This window comes from Anolis sagrei, chromosome 3 (genome assembly GCF_037176765.1).
Source record: "Anolis sagrei isolate rAnoSag1 chromosome 3, rAnoSag1.mat, whole genome shotgun sequence".
Lineage (NCBI taxonomy): Eukaryota > Metazoa > Chordata > Lepidosauria > Squamata > Dactyloidae > Anolis > Anolis sagrei.
In genome coordinates, this window is record NC_090023.1 from 268,129,021 (window position 1) to 268,147,093 (window position 18,073).

At 45.2% G+C, this 18,073-nt stretch overlaps 1 protein-coding gene across 5 annotated transcripts in view; it reads right to left on the bottom strand.

Moving 5' to 3' along the window:
* TNK2 (tyrosine kinase non receptor 2) overlaps positions 1 to 18,073 on the bottom strand; it is a 214,517-nt gene that overhangs the window by 9,799 nt on the left and 186,645 nt on the right. For 4 of the 5 annotated variants that reach the window (XM_060767285.2, XM_060767286.2, XM_060767281.2 and 1 more), the window contains exons 10-12: positions 13,339 to 13,533; positions 5,072 to 5,163; positions 2,169 to 2,213 (exon numbers count right to left, since the gene is read on the bottom strand). In XM_060767285.2, the coding sequence (XP_060623268.1) occupies positions 2,169 to 2,213; positions 5,072 to 5,163; positions 13,339 to 13,533 (332 nt within the window). The remainder of the gene's footprint in view (positions 1 to 2,168; positions 2,214 to 5,071; positions 5,164 to 13,338; positions 13,534 to 18,073) is intronic. The other variant, XM_060767282.2, reaches the window with a different exon arrangement.

The window sequence follows — 18,073 nt, forward strand, 5'->3', positions numbered from 1 at the left end:
TAATTGGTGGGCTGGCTGGGAAGCATTCGTGGCCACGAAGTATTATGTTATTGTTGAATCTTCAAATATGACAGGTTTATTAATTATATACACAATATAGAGGAACAACTTATCTCTATCATGGATAAATGTCTATATTCATGGACATAAACATAATAGTTCAATCTGTCTGATGATTTGAAAAGTCACGTATAAGTATTTTGAAGGACTATTTGTGGCATCCAAAGTTGTGCCAGAGAAGAGTTCTACACAGTAACCAGGTTATGACATCTTGAAAAAGGTGTAACAGGTTGGACGTCTGGGGAAGCTCAGAAGGCCAGACTGACCAGACTTGGCCCCACACAGGCTCCCAACTCACCACATCCAACCCACAAGTTTTCACATGCAGAAATGGAGAGACGGGAAGGTAAAAGTAGAAGGGAGGCTACCAAGAAATCTGAACAAATCTCATCTGGACTTGGATTTGTCTGGTTCCACAATCCATGCATTGAACACACACATGTTTACACACACCCCAACACACAAGCCATGCGCTCTCACTCACATTTTCCCCCGAAACACACGTCTCTGGTGTTTTTCTTGGCAAGATTAGTGCATGCTTTGCAAACACATCCTCGCTTGGAGTCCAACCCTATTCCTCACCTATTATCTTAACTATAACTTTGTTGACAAATGCCTTTCTCCACCAGAGAGCAGCAGAGACCCAGAAAAGATGGGCTCCTCTCCTACTCAGAGGTCCTAGCATTGAAAGGGATTGAAGGGGCCAAAATATGCCCATGCCTGGTCTTGACAATAGACTCCTATGGATGCAGCTCCTCCTGAATGCATTCAGCAAAGTGCATTCAGAAGAAGACCTACAAGCCACTCTAAACCCCTTTGCAGAAGCATACGAGAAGCTCGGCCTGTCATTGAACATCGACAAAACCAAAGTGCTGTTCCATCATTCACTGGCCAATCCCTCTGCAATGCCAGAAATACAGCTTAATGGTGTAACATTAGAAAACGTTGACTATTTCCGCAACCTTGGCAGCCACCTCTCCACCAAAGTCAACATTGACACTGAAATACAACACCTCCTGAGTTCTGCAAGTGCAGCTTTTTTCTGAATGAAGCAGAGAGTGTTTCTGGACCAGGACATCCGTAGGGAGACCAAAGTGCTTAAGCTATTGTCCTCCTAACCCTGCTATAGGTAAAGGTAAAGGTTGTCCCCTGACATTAAGTCCAGTCATGTCTGACTCTGGGGTGCGCTGCTCATCTCCATTTCTAAGCCGAAGAGCCGGCATCGTCCGTAGACACCTCCAAGGTCTTGTGGCTGGCATAACTGCATGGAGTGCCGTTACCTTCCCGCCGGAGTGGTATCTATTGATCTACTCACATTTGCACATGTCAGACCACACAGAGAAGCCACTGAAATCCACAAGAAGCATGTGCACAATTTCAACAGAAAGGAAGAAACCATGAAAATGAACAAAATCTGGCTACCAGTATTAAAAAACTCAAAAATTACAACAGCAAAACAACGGAGAGTAAACAATCAGGCACATCAAATCACTCTCAACAAAAGATTCCCCCCAGGCACTTCCAAGCCATTACATGCTAATCAAGGTGGTCAGTTGAAACAGTCACACCAAGCTCTGTCAACTGCTAGGTTGACAGAAGCTGGGGATAACAGCGGGAGCTCACACCGCTCCCCAGAATCGAACCTGCGACTTTTCAGCCAACAAGCTCAGCAGCTCAACGCTTTAACCCACTGCGCCACCAGAGGCTCCTAACCGTGCTATATGCCTGCGAATTGTGGACTATCTACACACGTCACATGCAACTCCTGGAACGATTCCATCAGCGTTGCCTCCCAAAAATCCTACAAATCTCTTGGGAAGACAAGCAGACAAATGTCAGCATGCTGGAAGAAGCAAAGACCACCAGCACTGAAGCGATGGTCCTCCACCATCAACTCCGCTGGACTGATCACATTGTCTGAATACCCGATCACCACCTCCCTGCTGTACCACACTCTTGCACGCGGGTGGTTGCAATGCAAGCTATCCACACCGCAGGCGCACATGCACTTGCACACAGCCTGATGATACCTGTGAAGAGAGGAGCTAAGAGAGAGCAGAGGGGGCAGGCACAGGGGGGCCGGCGGCCCGGGAAGCGGCCCCACTTACTCTTTAGGAAGATCGAAGGCTGAGGCGGCCGAGGAGGAGGCTCCCCTGCAGGGAAGGGCCCAGCGGAGACACCCCACCGAAGGAGAGAGGAGGAAAGGCACAGAGAAGGAAGGAAAGAAAAAGAGAGAGAGAGACACAGAGAGAAAGAGCATTAGTTCAGCAGCACCATGCAAAGGGCAGAGACTTGAATAGGAAACATTACCTTCCAGGAAGCTGTAATGCTTTTAGATGTGGGGATTAAAGGCTCTGCTGCCTAGAAGGGGATGCTGTGCATTGTAGTTCCAAGGGAAACATTCCCAAGCTTCCACGAGTGAAGCAGGGGAAGAATGAGCCACATCCTATGCAGGGTGGTTTGCACAATGCCCAGCTAACATGATGTGTGACTTAAGATCTTTTTCTCATGAAGCATGAGTAAATATCCCCATTCCTAAGTGTGCAATGTCTCAGAGGGTAACAACCCTTTGGCCAATCTTATGATCTTTATTAAGTTTGTTTACCTATTCTTTGACTTGTTATTTGTTGTCTTGCCACTGAATGTTTGCCACTATATTATTTCCACTGGAAACCACCCTTGGAGAGATACAGTGGGTTATAAACAAAGTCTGGAGAACAAGCCCTATGAGGAGCGGCTTAAGGAGCTGGGCATGTTTAGCCTGAAGAAGGGAAGGCTGAGAGGAGATATGATAGCCATGTATAAATACGTGAGAGGAAGCCACAGGGAGGGGGGAGCAAGCTTGTTTTCTGCTTCCTTGGAGACTAAGACGCAATGGAACAATGGCTTCAAACTACAAGAGAGGAGATTCCATCTGAACATGAGGAAGAACTTCATGACTGTGAGAGCTGTTCAGCAGTGGAACTCTCTGCCCCGGAGTGTGGTGGAGGCTCCTTCTTTGGAAGCTTTTAAACAGAGGCTGGATGGCCATCTGTCAGGGGTGATTTGAATGCAATATTCCTGCTTCTTGGCAGAATGGGGTTGGACTGGATGGCCCAGGAGGTCTCTTCCAACTCTTTGATTCTATGATTCTATGATTCTATTATGATGATATTGATGATGATTTTTATTATTATTGTATTGTGGAAGGCTTTCATGGCCGGAATCACTAGGTTGTTCTACGTTTTTCGGGCTGTCTGGCCATTTTCCAGAAACATTCTCTCCTGACGCTTCGCCTGCATCTATGGCCTGCATCTATGGCATTCTCTCCTGACACTTCGCCTGCATCTATGGCAAATCTCTTGGGAAGACAAGCGGACAAATGTCATGGTGCTGGAAGAAGCAAAGACCATCAGCACTGAAGCGATGGTCCTCCACCATCAACTCCACCAGACCGGCCACATTGTCTGAATGCCTGACCACCGTCTCCCAAAGCAGTTGCTCTACTATGAACTCAAGAACGGGAAACAGAATGTTGGAGGACGGGAAAAGAAATTTAAAGATGGGCTCAAAGCCAATCTTAAAAACTGTGGCATTGACACCGAGAACTGGGAAGCCCTGGCCCTTGAGCGCTCTAGCTGGAGGTCAGCTGTGACCAGCAGTGCTGCAGAATTTGAAGAGGCATGAATGCAGGGCAAAAGACAGAAATGTGCCAAGAGGAAGGCGCATCAAGGGAACCTGACTGGGACTACCTTCCACCTGGAAACTAATGCCCTCACTGTGGGAGAACATGCGGGTCAAGAATTGGGCTCCACAGTCACCCACGTACTCACCGCCACTCAGAGTTTGTGAGGTCTGTTGGAAACAAGAGTTATTTCGCCCAGTCTGGACATTTCACATATAAACCCCATTTTCCTAGTTTCCAACAGATCTCACAACCTCTGAGGATGCCTGTCAGAGATGCAGGCAAAACGTCAGGAGAGAATGCTTCTGGAACATGGCCATACAGCCCAGAAAACTCACAACTACCTATTATTATTATTATTATTATTATTATTATTATTATTATTATTATTATTTGAAACACAACAAGATGAGTCCACAGCAGCCACTCTGCTGGCTGTTGAATTGGATCACACATCGGACACTTCCCAAGTGTCTAGGATTATTATTATTATTATTATTATTATTATTAATATTATTATTATTCTGACACAAAAACACAGTATATCACAGCAAACGAGATCTATATGCAGTGCCTTAAGACCTTGGCCTGCACTTAAACACAATTGGTGCTGACAAAATTATCATCTGCCAGCTGGATTTAGGATCACAAAATCACATGTCAAACACTTCCCAAGCATCTCGGACTGTGTGATGTATTTTCGAATGATGCATGCAGATCCAAGTAAGGTGGCCTTTTGCAGTTGACAGATTGTGATTTTGTCAATGTTTATTGTTTCCAAATGCGGGCTGAGATCTTTTGGCACGGCACCCAGTGTGCCAATGACCACTGGGACCACCTGGACTGGTTTATGACAGAGCCTTTGCAGTTTGATATTGAGGTCCTGATAATAATAATACTAATAATACTAATAATAATAATAAGGTGGTTCCAGTGGTGATCGGCACACTGGGTGCACTGCCTAAAGACCTTGGCCTGCACTTAAACACAATCGGTGCTGACAAAATTACCATCTGCCAGCTACAAAAGGCTACAACAACCCAGTGATTCCGGCCATGAAAGCCTTCGACAATACATTACCCGTAGTGTGTACATATTGTTCTGCTGTCTGTGAAGGCACCAGCTGGAACTAAGGGGTGCGCCTACATTGTGGAATTAATGCACTTTGACTCCACTTTAAATGCGGTGGCTCAATGCTATAGCATCCTGGTAGCTGGGAGTTTGGTGAGGTACCACCAATGATCTTGTGAAACTACAACTCCCATGTCCCCATAGCTTTGAACTAAAGTGGTGTCAAACTGGGTTATTTCTGCAGTGTAGAAGCAGATGGTCAAGGCGTGGCCTTACTTCTTGTCCTTCCTGGGAGCTGGGTGGGTCTGGCTGCGTTCAAGTCCACTCCTAGCACATCTGGAGGGTCCATGGGATTTCCCAGGTACAGCCTGCAATGAGAAAGAAACGTGAAAATCGTGAAACACTTCTACAAGGTAAAGGTAAAGATTTCCCCTGACATTTAAGTCCAGTCTGGGGGTTGGTGCTCGTCTCCATTTCTAAGCCAAATAAATTGTCTATATTGTCCATAGACACCTCCAAGGTCATGTGGCCGGCATGACTGCATAGAGTGCTGTTACCTTCCCGCCGAAGCAGTACCTATTGATCTACTCACATTTGCGTGCTTTCGAACTGCTAGGTTGGCAGAAGCTGGGGCGAACAGTGGGAGCTCACACCATTTACTATTCGAACCTGTGACCTTTTGATCAGCAAGTTCAGCAGCTCAGCGCTTTAGCCCACTCAGTGCTTTAGCTCAGCACTTTAGGCCAACGGTTCTAACTGTCATTCTGCCTTTTGTTCTCACTTCGGGGGATCCATACACGTCTATATATTCCTCCAAACCCCTCTTCCAAACATGTGTGACTTTAGACAAGGATTGAGACTCATGCCAGCTTACAAATGGTCTTGGGCAGCAGAAAATATTTTCCCAAGACTGGTTCAGCAATGAAAAGAAGTAACTCAACAGGTAAAACTAAGAAGAATGTCTAAGAAGATAAAGAAAGAAAGAAAGGGCGTAGAGACTTATTAAAAGAAGAGATGAACAGTAGATTTAAAGAACAACAGATGAATGTATTGTCAAAAGCTTTCATGGCCGGAATCGCTGGGTTGTTGTGAGTTTTCTGGGCTGTATGGCCATATTCCAGAAGCATTCTCTCCTGACGTTTTGCCTGCATCTATGGCAGGCATCTTCAGAGGCTGTGAGGTCAGTTGAGTTAGGATTTGAAAAAGGATGCCATGATATGGTGGATTAACTGGAGACAGATGTGTCAGCAGCCGATTGGCTGAGTGTGCCAGGGGCCAGGGTTCTGATTGGCTGCTGCCGTTTGCTAGCTGCTGAGGCCAACGGTTCTAACTGTCATTCTGCCTTTTGTTCTCACTTTGAACAGTGAATAGATATTACTGGCTGCCAACTCTCTTAAGGACTGATCATTTTAAGACATGGGGCTTATTTCAAATACTATTTTATTCCTCTGATCTCTGCTTGTATTAAAAGAGACCGATGTATATATTGTTACCATGTTTGAATTTTTGAACTAAAGTAAAGATACTGAGTGAGAGTTGAGTTAGGATTTGAAAAAGGATGCTATGATATGGTGGGTTAACTGGAGAGAGGTGTGTCAGCAGCCGATTGGCTGAGTGTGCCAGGGGCCAGGGTCCTGACTGGCTGCTGCTGTTTGCTAGCTACTGAGGCCAACGGTTCTAACTGTCATTCTGGTTTTTGTTCTCACTTTGGGCAGTGAACAGATATTGTTGGCTGCCAACTATCTTAAGGACTGATCATTTAAAGGCACGAGGCTTATTTCAAAGACTATTTTATTCCTCTGATCTCTGCTTGTATTAAAAGAGACCAATGTATATATTGTATTGTCGAAGGCTTTCATAGCCGGAATCACTGGGTTGTTGTAGGTTTTTTCGGGCTATATGACCATGGCCATATAGCCCAAAAAAACCTACAACAACCCAATGTATATACTGTTACCATGTTTGAATTTTTGAACTAAAGTAAAGACACTGCTATTTGTTCCACAAGCTTGAGTGACATTTTTATTATACAGCAGGATATATCTTGATTTTAAATACTGTGGTAAAGCTTCTGCTTGTTCTGCTTATATGCATTTACCAACCCTCACATATTGGACCTCACACAACTCTAACAACGACCATGTCAGACTCCACAGAGAAACCATTGGGATGGGACAGAGAAAAAGGAGAGAAGGAAGGAAGGACGAGAAAGGTATAAGGGGAAAGTATTGGGTAAGATAGAAAAAAGTGAAAGAAGTAAAGAGAATGGAAGGGAAGCAAGACAGGATGAAGGAATGGAAAAGGAAGGGAAAGGAAAGGAGAAAGAAAGGGTGTATGAGGGAAAGCGAGGAGAGAAAGGAAGAAAGAGAGAGGGAGAAGGTATATGAGGGAAATGCAGGAAGGAAAGAAAGACCATTGTGAGGAAGGCCATGGTCATATAGCCCGAAAAAACCTACAACAACCCAATGTATATATTGTTACCATGTTTGAACTTTTGAACTAAAGTAAAGACACTGCTATTTGTTTCACAAGCTTGAGTGACATTTTTATTATACAGCAGGATATATCTTGGTTTAAATACTGTGGTAAAGCTTCTGCTTGTTCTGTTTATACACATTTACCAGCCCTCATATGTTGGACTTCACACAACTCTAACAACAACCATGTCAGACTCCACAGAGAAGCCATTGGGATGGGACAGAGAAAAAGGAGGGAATGAAGGAAGGAAGAGAAAGGTATAGGGGAGAATCTGCCCCTCTGACACTCAGGCAAACACGCTAGTTATTATTATATTGATATCTCTTTCCAAAGGGGCTCAAGGCGGCTCAGTTGCGGGGTGTTTCCACTGGAGAGTCTGGTTTGAAGCTCCATAAGAAACAGGGAGAAGTCGGGGAAGGCGTGGTCATTCGCACACAGGGCAAAGGCAGCACTGACGCGCCTCATGTGCAGCACGGAAACATCGGCCTCACATGGCCTGTACATGCGCAGCCGCCCACACGGAAAGAGAGATGCCAGCTGATAAAAATCACATTGGACCAAGGAGCTTGTTCAGGACACAAGCACTGTTTGCAAACATGCAATGGGACAAGGGGTGCATCTGCACTGGAGAAGGACTGCAGTTTGAGCCCACTTCAACTGCAATGTCTCAAGGCTATGGAGACACAAGAGCTGTAGTTTGACCAGGCCTTTTGCCTTCCCTGCAGAAGAGTGCTGATGCCTCTCCAAACTACAATTCCCAGGACTCCATAGCACTGAGTTGCAGCAACCAAAATGGGCTCAAACTGCATTCATTCTACAGTGTGGAAGATGAACCCAAAGAGTTGCAAAAAGTTAGAAAATCCAAATTTTGGAAAACCCAAATCTTGCCTTCCCTGCAGAAGAGTGCTGATGCCTCTCCAAACTACAATTCCCAGGACTCCACAGCACCGAGTTATAGCAACTAAAGTGGGGTCAAACTGCATTCATTCTACAGTGTGGAAGATGAACCCAAAGAGTTGCAAAAAGTTAGAAAACCCAAATCTTGGAAAACCCAAATCTTGCCTTCCCTGCACAAGAGTGCTGATGCCTCTCCAAACTACAATTCCCAGGACTCCACAGCACTGAGTTACAGCAACCAAAGTGGGCTCAAACTGCATTCATTCTACAGTGTGGAAGATGAACCCAAAGAGTTGCAAAAAGTTAGAAAACCTAAATCTTGCCTTCCCTGCAGAAGAGTGCTGATGCCTCTCCAAACTACAATTCCCAGGACTCCACAGCACTGAGTTACAGCAACCAAAGTGGGGTCAAACTGCATTCATTCTACAGTGTAGAAGATGAACCCAAAGAGTTGCAAAAGGTTAGAAAACCCAAATCTTGGAAAACCCAAATCTTGCCTTCCCTGCAGAAGAGTGCTGATGCCTCTCCAAACTACAATTCCCAGGACTCCACAGCACTGAGTTACAGCAACCAAAGTGGGCTCAAACTGCATTCATTCTACAGTGTAGAAGATGAACCCAAAGAGGTTGCAAAAAGTTAGAAAACCCAAATCTTGGAAAACCCAAATCTTGCCTTCCCTGCACAAGAGTGCTGATGCCTCTCCAAACTACAATTCCCAGGACTCCACAGCACTGAGTTACAGCAACCAAAGTGGGCTCAAACTGCATTCATTCTACAGTGTAGAAGATGAATCCAAAGAGTTGCAAAAAGTTAGAAAATCCAAATCTTGGAAAACCCAAATCTTGCCTTCCCTGCACAAGAGTGCTGATGCCTCTCCAAACTACAATTCCCAGGACTCCACAGCACTGAGTTACAGCAACCAAAGTGGGGTCAAACTGCATTCATTCTACAGTGTAGAAGATGAACCCAAAGAGTTGCAAAAAGTTAGAAAACCCAAATCTTGGAAAACCCAAATCTTGCCTTCCCTGCACAAGAGTGCTGATGCCTCTCCAAACTACAATTCCCAGGACTCCACAGCACTGAGTTACAGCAACCAAAGTCGGGTCAAACTGCATTCATTCTACAGTGTAGAAGATGAACCCAAAGAGTTGCAAAAGGTTAGAAAACCCAAATCTTGGAAAACCCAAATCTTGCCTTCCCTGCAGAAGAGTGCTGATGCCTCTCCAAACTACAATTCCCAGGACTCCACAGCACTGAGTTACAGCAACCAAAGTGGGCTCAAACTGCATTCATTCTACAGTGTAGAAGATGAACCCAAAGAGGTTGCAAAAAGTTAGAAAACCCAAATCTTGGAAAACCCAAATCTTGCCTTCCCTGCACAAGAGTGCTGATGCCTCTCCAAACTACAATTCCCAGGACTCCACAGCACTGAGTTACAGCAACCAAAGTGGGCTCAAACTGCATTCATTCTACAGTGTAGAAGATGAATCCAAAGAGTTGCAAAAAGTTAGAAAACCCAAATCTTGGAAAACCCAAATCTTGCCTTCCCTGCACAAGAGTGCTGATGCCTCTCCAAACTACAATTCCCAGGACTCCACAGCACTGAGTTGCAGCAACCAAAGTGGGGTCAAACTGCATTCATTCTACAGTGTGGAAGATGAACCCAAAGAGTTGCAAAAAGTTAGAAAACCCAAATCTTGGAAAACCCAAATCTTGCCTTCCCTGCACAAGAGTGCTGAAGCCTCTCCAAACTACAATTCCCAGGACTCCACAGCACTGAGTTGCAGCAACCAAAGTGGGCACAAACTGCATTCATTCTACAGTGTGGAAGATGAACCCAAAGAGTTGCAAAAAGTTAGAAAACCCAAATCTTGGAAAACCCAAATCTTGCCTTCCCTGCAGAAGAGTGCTGATGCCTCTCCAAACTACAATTCCCAGGACTCCACAGCACTGAGTTGCAGCAACCAAAGTGGGCACAAACTGCATTCATTCTACAGTGTGGAAGATGAACCCAAAGAGTTGCAAAAAGTTAGAAAACCCAAATCTTGGAAAACCCAAATCTTGCCTTCCCTGCAGAAGAGTGCTGATGCCTCTCCAAACTACAATTCCCAGGACTCCACAGCACTGAGTTACAGCAACCAAAGTGGGGTCAAACTGCATTCATTCTACAGTGTGGAAGATGAACCCAAAGAGTTGCAAAAAGTTAGAAAACCCAAATCTTGGAAAACCCAAATCTTGCCTTCCCTGCACAAGAGTGCTGATGCCTCTCCAAACTACAATTCCCAGGACTCCACAGCACTGAGTTGCAGCAACCAAAGTGGGGTCAAACTGCATTCATTCTACAGTGTGGAAGATGAACCCAAAGAGTTGCAAAAAGTTAGAAAACCCAAATCTTGGAAAACCCAAATCTTGCCTTCCCTGCAGAAGAGTGCTGATGCCTCTCCAAACTACAATTCCCAGGACTCCACAGCACTGAGTTGCAGCAACCAAAGTGGGCACAAACTGCATTCATTCTACAGTGTGGAAGATGAACCCAAAGAGTTGCAAAAAGTTAGAAAACCCAAATCTTGGAAAACCCAAATCTTGCCTTCCCTGCAGAAGAGTGCTGATGCCTCTCCAAACTACAATTCCCAGGACTCCACAGCACTGAGTTACAGCAACCAAAGTGGGGTCAAACTGCATTCATTCTACAGTGTGGAAGATGAACCCAAAGAGTTGCAAAAAGTTAGAAAACCCAAATCTTGGAAAACCCAAATCTTGCCTTCCCTGCACAAGAGTGCTGAAGCCTCTCCAAACTACAATTCCCAGGACTCCACAGCACTGAGTTGCAGCAACCAAAGTGGGGTCAAACTGCATTCATTCTACAGTGTGGAAGATGAACCCAAAGAGTTGCAAAAAGTTAGAAAACCCAAATCTTGGAAAACCCAAATCTTGCCTTCCCTGCAGAAGAGTGCTGATGCCTCTCCAAACTACAATTCCCAGGACTCCACAGCACTGAGTTACAGCAACCAAAGTGGGGTCAAACTGCATTCATTCTACAGTGTGGAAGATGAACCCAAAGAGTTGCAAAAAGTTAGAAAACCCAAATCTTGGAAAACCCAAATCTTGCCTTCCCTGCACAAGAGTGCTGAAGCCTCTCCAAACTACAATTCCCAGGACTCCACAGCACTGAGTTGCAGCAACCAAAGTGGGCACAAACTGCATTCATTCTACAGTGTGGAAGATGAACCCAAAGAGTTGCAAAAAGTTAGAAAACCCAAATTTTGGAAAACCCAAATCTTGCCTTCCCTGCAGAAGAGTGCTGATGCCTCTCCAAACTACAATTCCCAGGACTCCACAGCACTGAGTTACAGCAACCAAAGTGGGGTCAAACTGCATTCATTCCACAGTGTAGAAGATGAACCCAAAGAGGTGCAAAAAGTTAGAAAACCCAAATGTTGGATGGCAAGATTCCCAATTCGATGGGCACAAGATCTAGTGGAAATAACGTGGAAGACTATTGTATATCAAGGGGAGAGTATGGCCTGTACATTAAGAGTTAAAAGCTTCTTTAAGTTCTATTTTTTTTATATGTGTGTGTGTGTACACACATATGTGTGTATATGTATGCATGTGTGTATGTTGTGACACAGCTGCTTGGGAGTCAGCTGCATTAAAATCACTACTGACAGATGTCATGAGTTTGAAGAAGTGAGCTTCCGGTCATTTGTCTAGCTTGCTGTCAACCTTTGCAGCCTGAAAGACAGTTGCATCTGTCAAGTAGGAAATGTAGGTACCCCTTATGCGGGGAGGCTAATTTAACTAATTTACAACGCCATAAAAACTCTCCAGCAGCGTGCAAAAGAATGAGGAAGTACTCCATTGGTGTCAGAAGTGGATGGTGAAGCGCCAGCTCCCTTGGTGGCCAGAATTCAAAAAAGCATACTCTCATGAAGCTGGAAAGTTAAATAGCCTATGTGTCTCTGTCTATATATGTTGTGTGTATATATATATACACACACAACAAAGGCTTTCATGGTCGGAATCACTGGGTTGTTGTGAGTCTTCCGGATTGTATGGCCATGTTCCAGAAGCATTCTCTCCTAACGTTTCGCCTGCATCCGTGGCAGGCATCCTCACAACCTCTGAGGATGCTTGCCACAGATGCTGGTAAAATGTCAGGAGAGAATGCTTCTAGAACATGGCCATACAGCCCGAAAAACCTACAACAACCCACATACATACACATATATCTCATAGAGTCAAATTTAATTGGAAAGTATGGCCTCTGAATGCAGGATGCCTTGGATTTGGGAGATTGCCCCTGATTATCAAGGTTGACCATCATTTGCCCCATTGGTTTGTTTACAGCCTGGCCAGTGTCTACTTGTCTAATGTTTTGAGTAGCGCAACTACAGGCATATTCATGACTAGTCGTCCCCTGCCACGCGTTGCTGTGGCCCACATGGAGGTTTGGCCCGATTCTATCATTGGTGGGGTTCAGATGCTCTGTAGTTGTAGGTGAACTATAAATCCCAGCAACTACAACTCCCAAATGTCAAGATTCTATTTTCCCCAAACTCTACCAGTGTTCACATTTGGGCATATTGGGTATTTGTGTAGAGTTTGGTCCACATCCATCATTGTTTGAGTCCACAGTGATCTCTGGATGTAGGTGAACTACAACTCCAAAACTCAAGGTCAATGCCCACCGAACCCTTCCAATAGTTTCTGTTGGTCATGGAAGAACTGTGTGCCAAGTTTGGTTCAATTCCATTGTTGGTGGGGCTCAGAATGCTCCTTGATTGTAGGTGAACTATAAATCCCAGCAACTACAACTCCCAAATGTCAAGATTCTATTTTCCCCAAACTCCACCAGTGTTCACATTTGGGCATATTGAGTATTCGTGTAGAGTTTGGTCCAGATCTATCATTGTTTGAGTCCACAGTGATCTCTGGATGTAGGTGAACTACAACTCCAAAACTCAAGGTCAATGCCCACTGAACCCTTCCAATAGTTTCTGTTGGTCATGGAAGAACTGTGTGCCAAGTTTGGTTCAATTCCAACATTGGTGGGCTGCTTGTACTCCTAACCCTTTGTGTGCTCATTGTCTTTGAATCCAAAGGAGCCCTTTGCGCCTGAGTTGCGCATGAGCGAAGGGAAGGGAAAGCGCTCTGCGAGAACTTACTCGTCAATCTTATCGGGGAAGCCCCAGCACTGCTGGGGGTTGGTGTCTCCATGTCCCGTGTGGATGAAGCTGTTCTTGAGCGGCTGGCTGATGTCGTGTGCCGAGAGCCCCGCTACCGAGGTCACCGTGTTGCGCGGGAACTGGCCCACCTTCAAGGTCCGCTTATTCTGGCCCCGCCACCAGTAGTTCTCAGCCCTGGAAGGGACAAAGCAAAGAAAGACTCGGTGAGCAGGGATGCAATCGGCATAGTGCATGCAAACACCTCTGTGTATAACAATCTGGTGCAACCTTCCTCAAGTTAGCATTCTGGAGATGCACTGGACTACAAGTCCTATCATAGTGGGGATAATGGGACTTCTCCTCCATATTGAGAGTACCAAGGTTGGGGAAGTCACCTCTAACATTGCTTATCTACACGCAGACGGATCCAGCACGGCTTCGCTTCCAGTAGATTAGGAATGATTGTGCTTCAATAAACTACAAATCTTAGTATGCAACAGCATTGTAGACCAGGCATGGGCAAACTTGGGCCCTCCAGGTGTTTTGGACTTCAACTCCCACCATTCCTAACAGCCGGTAGGCTGTTAGGAATGGTGGGAGTTGAAGTCCAAAACACCTGGAGGGCCCAAGTTTGCCCATGCCTGATATAGCTGCTCAGGAGTGCAGCCAGAGAGGTTAAAAAGTGAATGGAAAAAGATGGCGGGGGGTAACAATTCTACTAACGCGTATCATAGAACCATAGAGTTGGACGATACCCCTAAAGGCCATCTAGTCCAACCCCCTTTTATGCAGGAAAACCACAATCAATTCTGGGCACCACAATTCAAGAGAGATATTGACAAGCTGGAATGTGTCCAGAGGAGGGCGACTAAAATGATCAAGGATCTGGAGAACAAGCTCTATGAGGAGCGGCTTAAGGAGCTGGGCATGTTTAGCCTGAAGAAGAGAAGGCTGAGAGGAGATATGTTGGCTGCTGCTGGGCTTCAACACCTTTCATCATCCTAATCAGGAAAAAGGATTCCACCCAAATATTGGGAATAATTTCTTGACGCTAGTAGCTGTTCAGCAGTGGAACTCAGTGCCTTGGAGTGCAGTGGAGTCTTTTTCTGTCAAGGTTTTTAAGCCGAAGCTGGATGGCTATCTGCCAGGAGGACTTTGATTGTACATGAGCCAACAATGTGATGTGGCAGCAAAAAAAGCCTGCATCAAGAGGAGCATAGTGTCTAGATCTAGGGAAGTCATGCTCCCCATGCTCTATTTCACTTTGGTTAGACCACACCTGGAATATTGTGTCCAATTCTGGGCACCACAATTCAAGAGAGATATTGACAAGCTGGAATGTGTCCAGAGGAGGGCGACTAAAAGGATCAAGGGTCTGGAGAACAAGCCCTATGAGGAGCGGCTTAAGGAGCTGGGTGTGTTTAGCCTGCAGAAGAGAAGGCTGAGAGGGGATATGATAGCCACGTATAAATATGTGAGAGGAAGCCACAGGGAGGAGGGAGCAAGCTTCCTTTCTGCTTCCCTGGAGACTAGGACGCAATGGAACAATGGCTTCAAACTACAGGAAAGGAGATTCCATCTGAACATGAGGAAGAACTTCCTGACTGTGAGAGCTGTTCAGCAGTGGAACTCTCTGCCCCGGAGTGTGGTAGAGGCTCCTTCTTTGGAAGCTTTTAAACAGAGGCTGGATGGCCATCTGTCAGGGGTGATTTGAACGCAATATTCCGGCTTCTTGGCAGAATGGGGTAGGACTGGATGGCCCATGAGTCTCTTCCAACTCTTTGATTCTATGATTCTATGAATCAAAGCACCCTGTTTACAAGCCTCCAAGGAAGGAGCTTCCAACGAACACATCATCATCAATCTTGATTACAATCCAAAGATGCAATTTGCTCAGTGGAAGAAGCGTGCAACAGATTCATAAACCAACAACACAATTTAAAAACAGGACAAGGCCTATACTGTTGAACGAGCACAGTTTGGCACCACTTGGAACTGCCACAGTTCAATGCTATGGGATCCTGGAAGTTGTAGTTTGGGATAGAACCGGAAATACTTGGTGGAGAAGGCTAAAAGACCTTGTAGTTGCTTTGAATCTCCTTGTGGAGAGAAAAAGCATAAAGTGTATTATTATTATTATTAAAAACTAAAGGCAGAGCAAGAAACACTGCTGCAAAGATCTCCTTCTGCACAAACATGTAATGACATTAAAGTTACAGTAGAGCCTCGCTTATCCAACATAAGCGGGCTGGCAGGACCAAGGCAGAGACATCTCCAGCTCATCCCTTGTTTGCGTATCAGCCAGCACGTCAACAACTTAAATAAAGAAATAGTTTTCTAAGATCTACAGAGACACTCGCTGGAACATCTCAGCAAGCGAGAGTCCAAAAGTGGCAGGCTCAAACCCAGAACCTCAACCAATGGCTGATACCAAATGAGAGACTCCCTCCTGGGCACACAGAAGACTGGATGGCTTGGAAGGCATTGAACAGACTGCGCTCTGGCACCACGAGATGCAGAGCCAACCTCAAGAAATGGGGCCACGAAGTGGAATCCTCGACATGCGAGTGTGGAGAAGAGCAAACTACAGACCACCTGCTGCAATGCAACCTGAGCCCTGCCACATGCACAATGGAGGACCTTCTTGCAGCAACATCAGAAGCACTCCAAGTGGCCAGATACTGGTCAAAGGGCATTTAATCAACTACCAAGCTTGCAAACTCTGGCTGGCAGAAAGTTGGATATGCGAAAATGTTGGATAATAAGGAGGGATTAAGGAAATGCCTATTAAATGTCAAATTACGTTATGATTTTACAAATTAAGCACCAAAACATCATGTTTTACAACAAATCCACAGAAAAAGCTGTTCAATACATGGTAATGTTATGTGGTAATTACTGTATTTACTAAATTAGCACCAAAACATCTCAATGTATTGAAACAACTGTGGATCCGAGCGGGAGGCAGACTGCCTTGGATAATACAGAACGATGAATGAGCGAAGGTTGGATAAGCGAGACTCTGTTGTACTTGTAAATATTATCATCATAAAAAGGAGGAAAGGTTCAATCAGATGACATCAGACTGGCAACAAAGATCCATTGCCTAGTCAAAGCCATGGTATTCCCTGTAGTCACCTACGGATGTGAGAGCTGGACCTTAGGGAAGGCTGAGCGAAGGAAGATCGATGCTTTTGAGCTGTGGTGTTGGAGGAAAGTGCTGAGAGTGCCTTGGACTGCGAGAAGATCCAACCAGTCCATCCTCCAGGAAATAAAGCCCGACTGCTCACTGGAGGGAAAGATACTAGAGACAAAGTTGAAGTACTTTGGTCACATCATGAGGAAACAGGAAAGCCTAGAGAAGGGAATGATGCTGGGGAAAGTGGAAGGCAAAAGGAAGAGGGGCCGACCAAGGGCAAGATGGATGGATGGCATCCTTGAAGTGACTGGACTGACCTTGAGGGAGCTGGGGGTGGTAACGGCCGACAGGGAGCTCTGGCGTAGGCTGGTCCATGAGGTCACGAAGAGTCGGAGATGACTGAACGAATGAACAACAACATGTTCATTTTTCATAGTTGTTTGCAATTGCAAAAACTGCACAAAAGCTCACAACACCTGAGGAAGCTTGCCATAGATGTGGGTGAAACTTCAGGAAAGAATGCTTCTAGAACACAGCCATATACCCAAAAAACCCTACAACAACCCAGTGATTCCGGCCATGAAATCCCTCAACAATACATTGCACAAAACCTTCTTGTAACTCAATAGCAAGGAAGCTTTGGAAAGCCTTCCTTCCGTCTTGCATGCAAGGGTGCAACACGTCTGGGTTTGTTAAGCCTCCAAGTTGACTCTGCCCCTCTCGTGGTGTTTTCTTAGCAAGATTCATTCCTCTCTTTTTAAATTTCAGCAGTGTTTGTGCAAGAATTTTGTTTTCCCAGTGGGTCACGCTGTTTAATTAACCAACAGCATGGAAGGCATTAGGAACAAAAACAATGACAGCAGTGTCAAAACAGTGGAAATTTCCTGGAATCTCAGCCCTCGTGCCAAGCAAATATTTGGTCTCCGTGTGCCATAAACAAAACGCATGGAACACACGTCCTTTGCCAGCTTCTCTCCTCCAAATAAAGCTGAATTTGCCCCCAAATTTCTGCAATAGGGTGGGTTATAGGTCTCAAATTAATTGATTTCCTCCCAATGCCACACTGAGCAACCAAGAATGTGTTTGAAAGTCTTGCCCTGTTTGCAAAACTGACTGGGTTGCAAATGAATAATATTTGGAGAGACTGGGTGAAAATTCCTGGGGACGTAGGATGCAGTTCTGAGAACGTAAGCAAAACCCTCTGCATCGGACCATTGGGCCAAGAATATCTTTTTGTAAACTATTTTTATGTTCGGAATTAAGAAAGAAAACAGAGGGAAAGAGTAAAACCAAAAAGATGAGATTTTTATAATATATATCACTAAAACTACACAGTTATATAGTCACTGCAACGTACTACAGAAGCAAATCAAAGGCAAACACTAACAAAACACATACTGACATTAGTATTCACACACAAAGTTTACTAATCGATGGATACACAAATACCAAGACTATTCTGTGAGAGCCGTTCAGCAGTGGAACTCTCTGCCCCGGAGTGTGGTGGAGGCTCCTTCTTTGGAAGCTTTTAAGCAGAGGCTGGATGGCCATTTGTCAGGGGTGATTTGAATGCAATATTCCTGCTTCTTGGCAGAA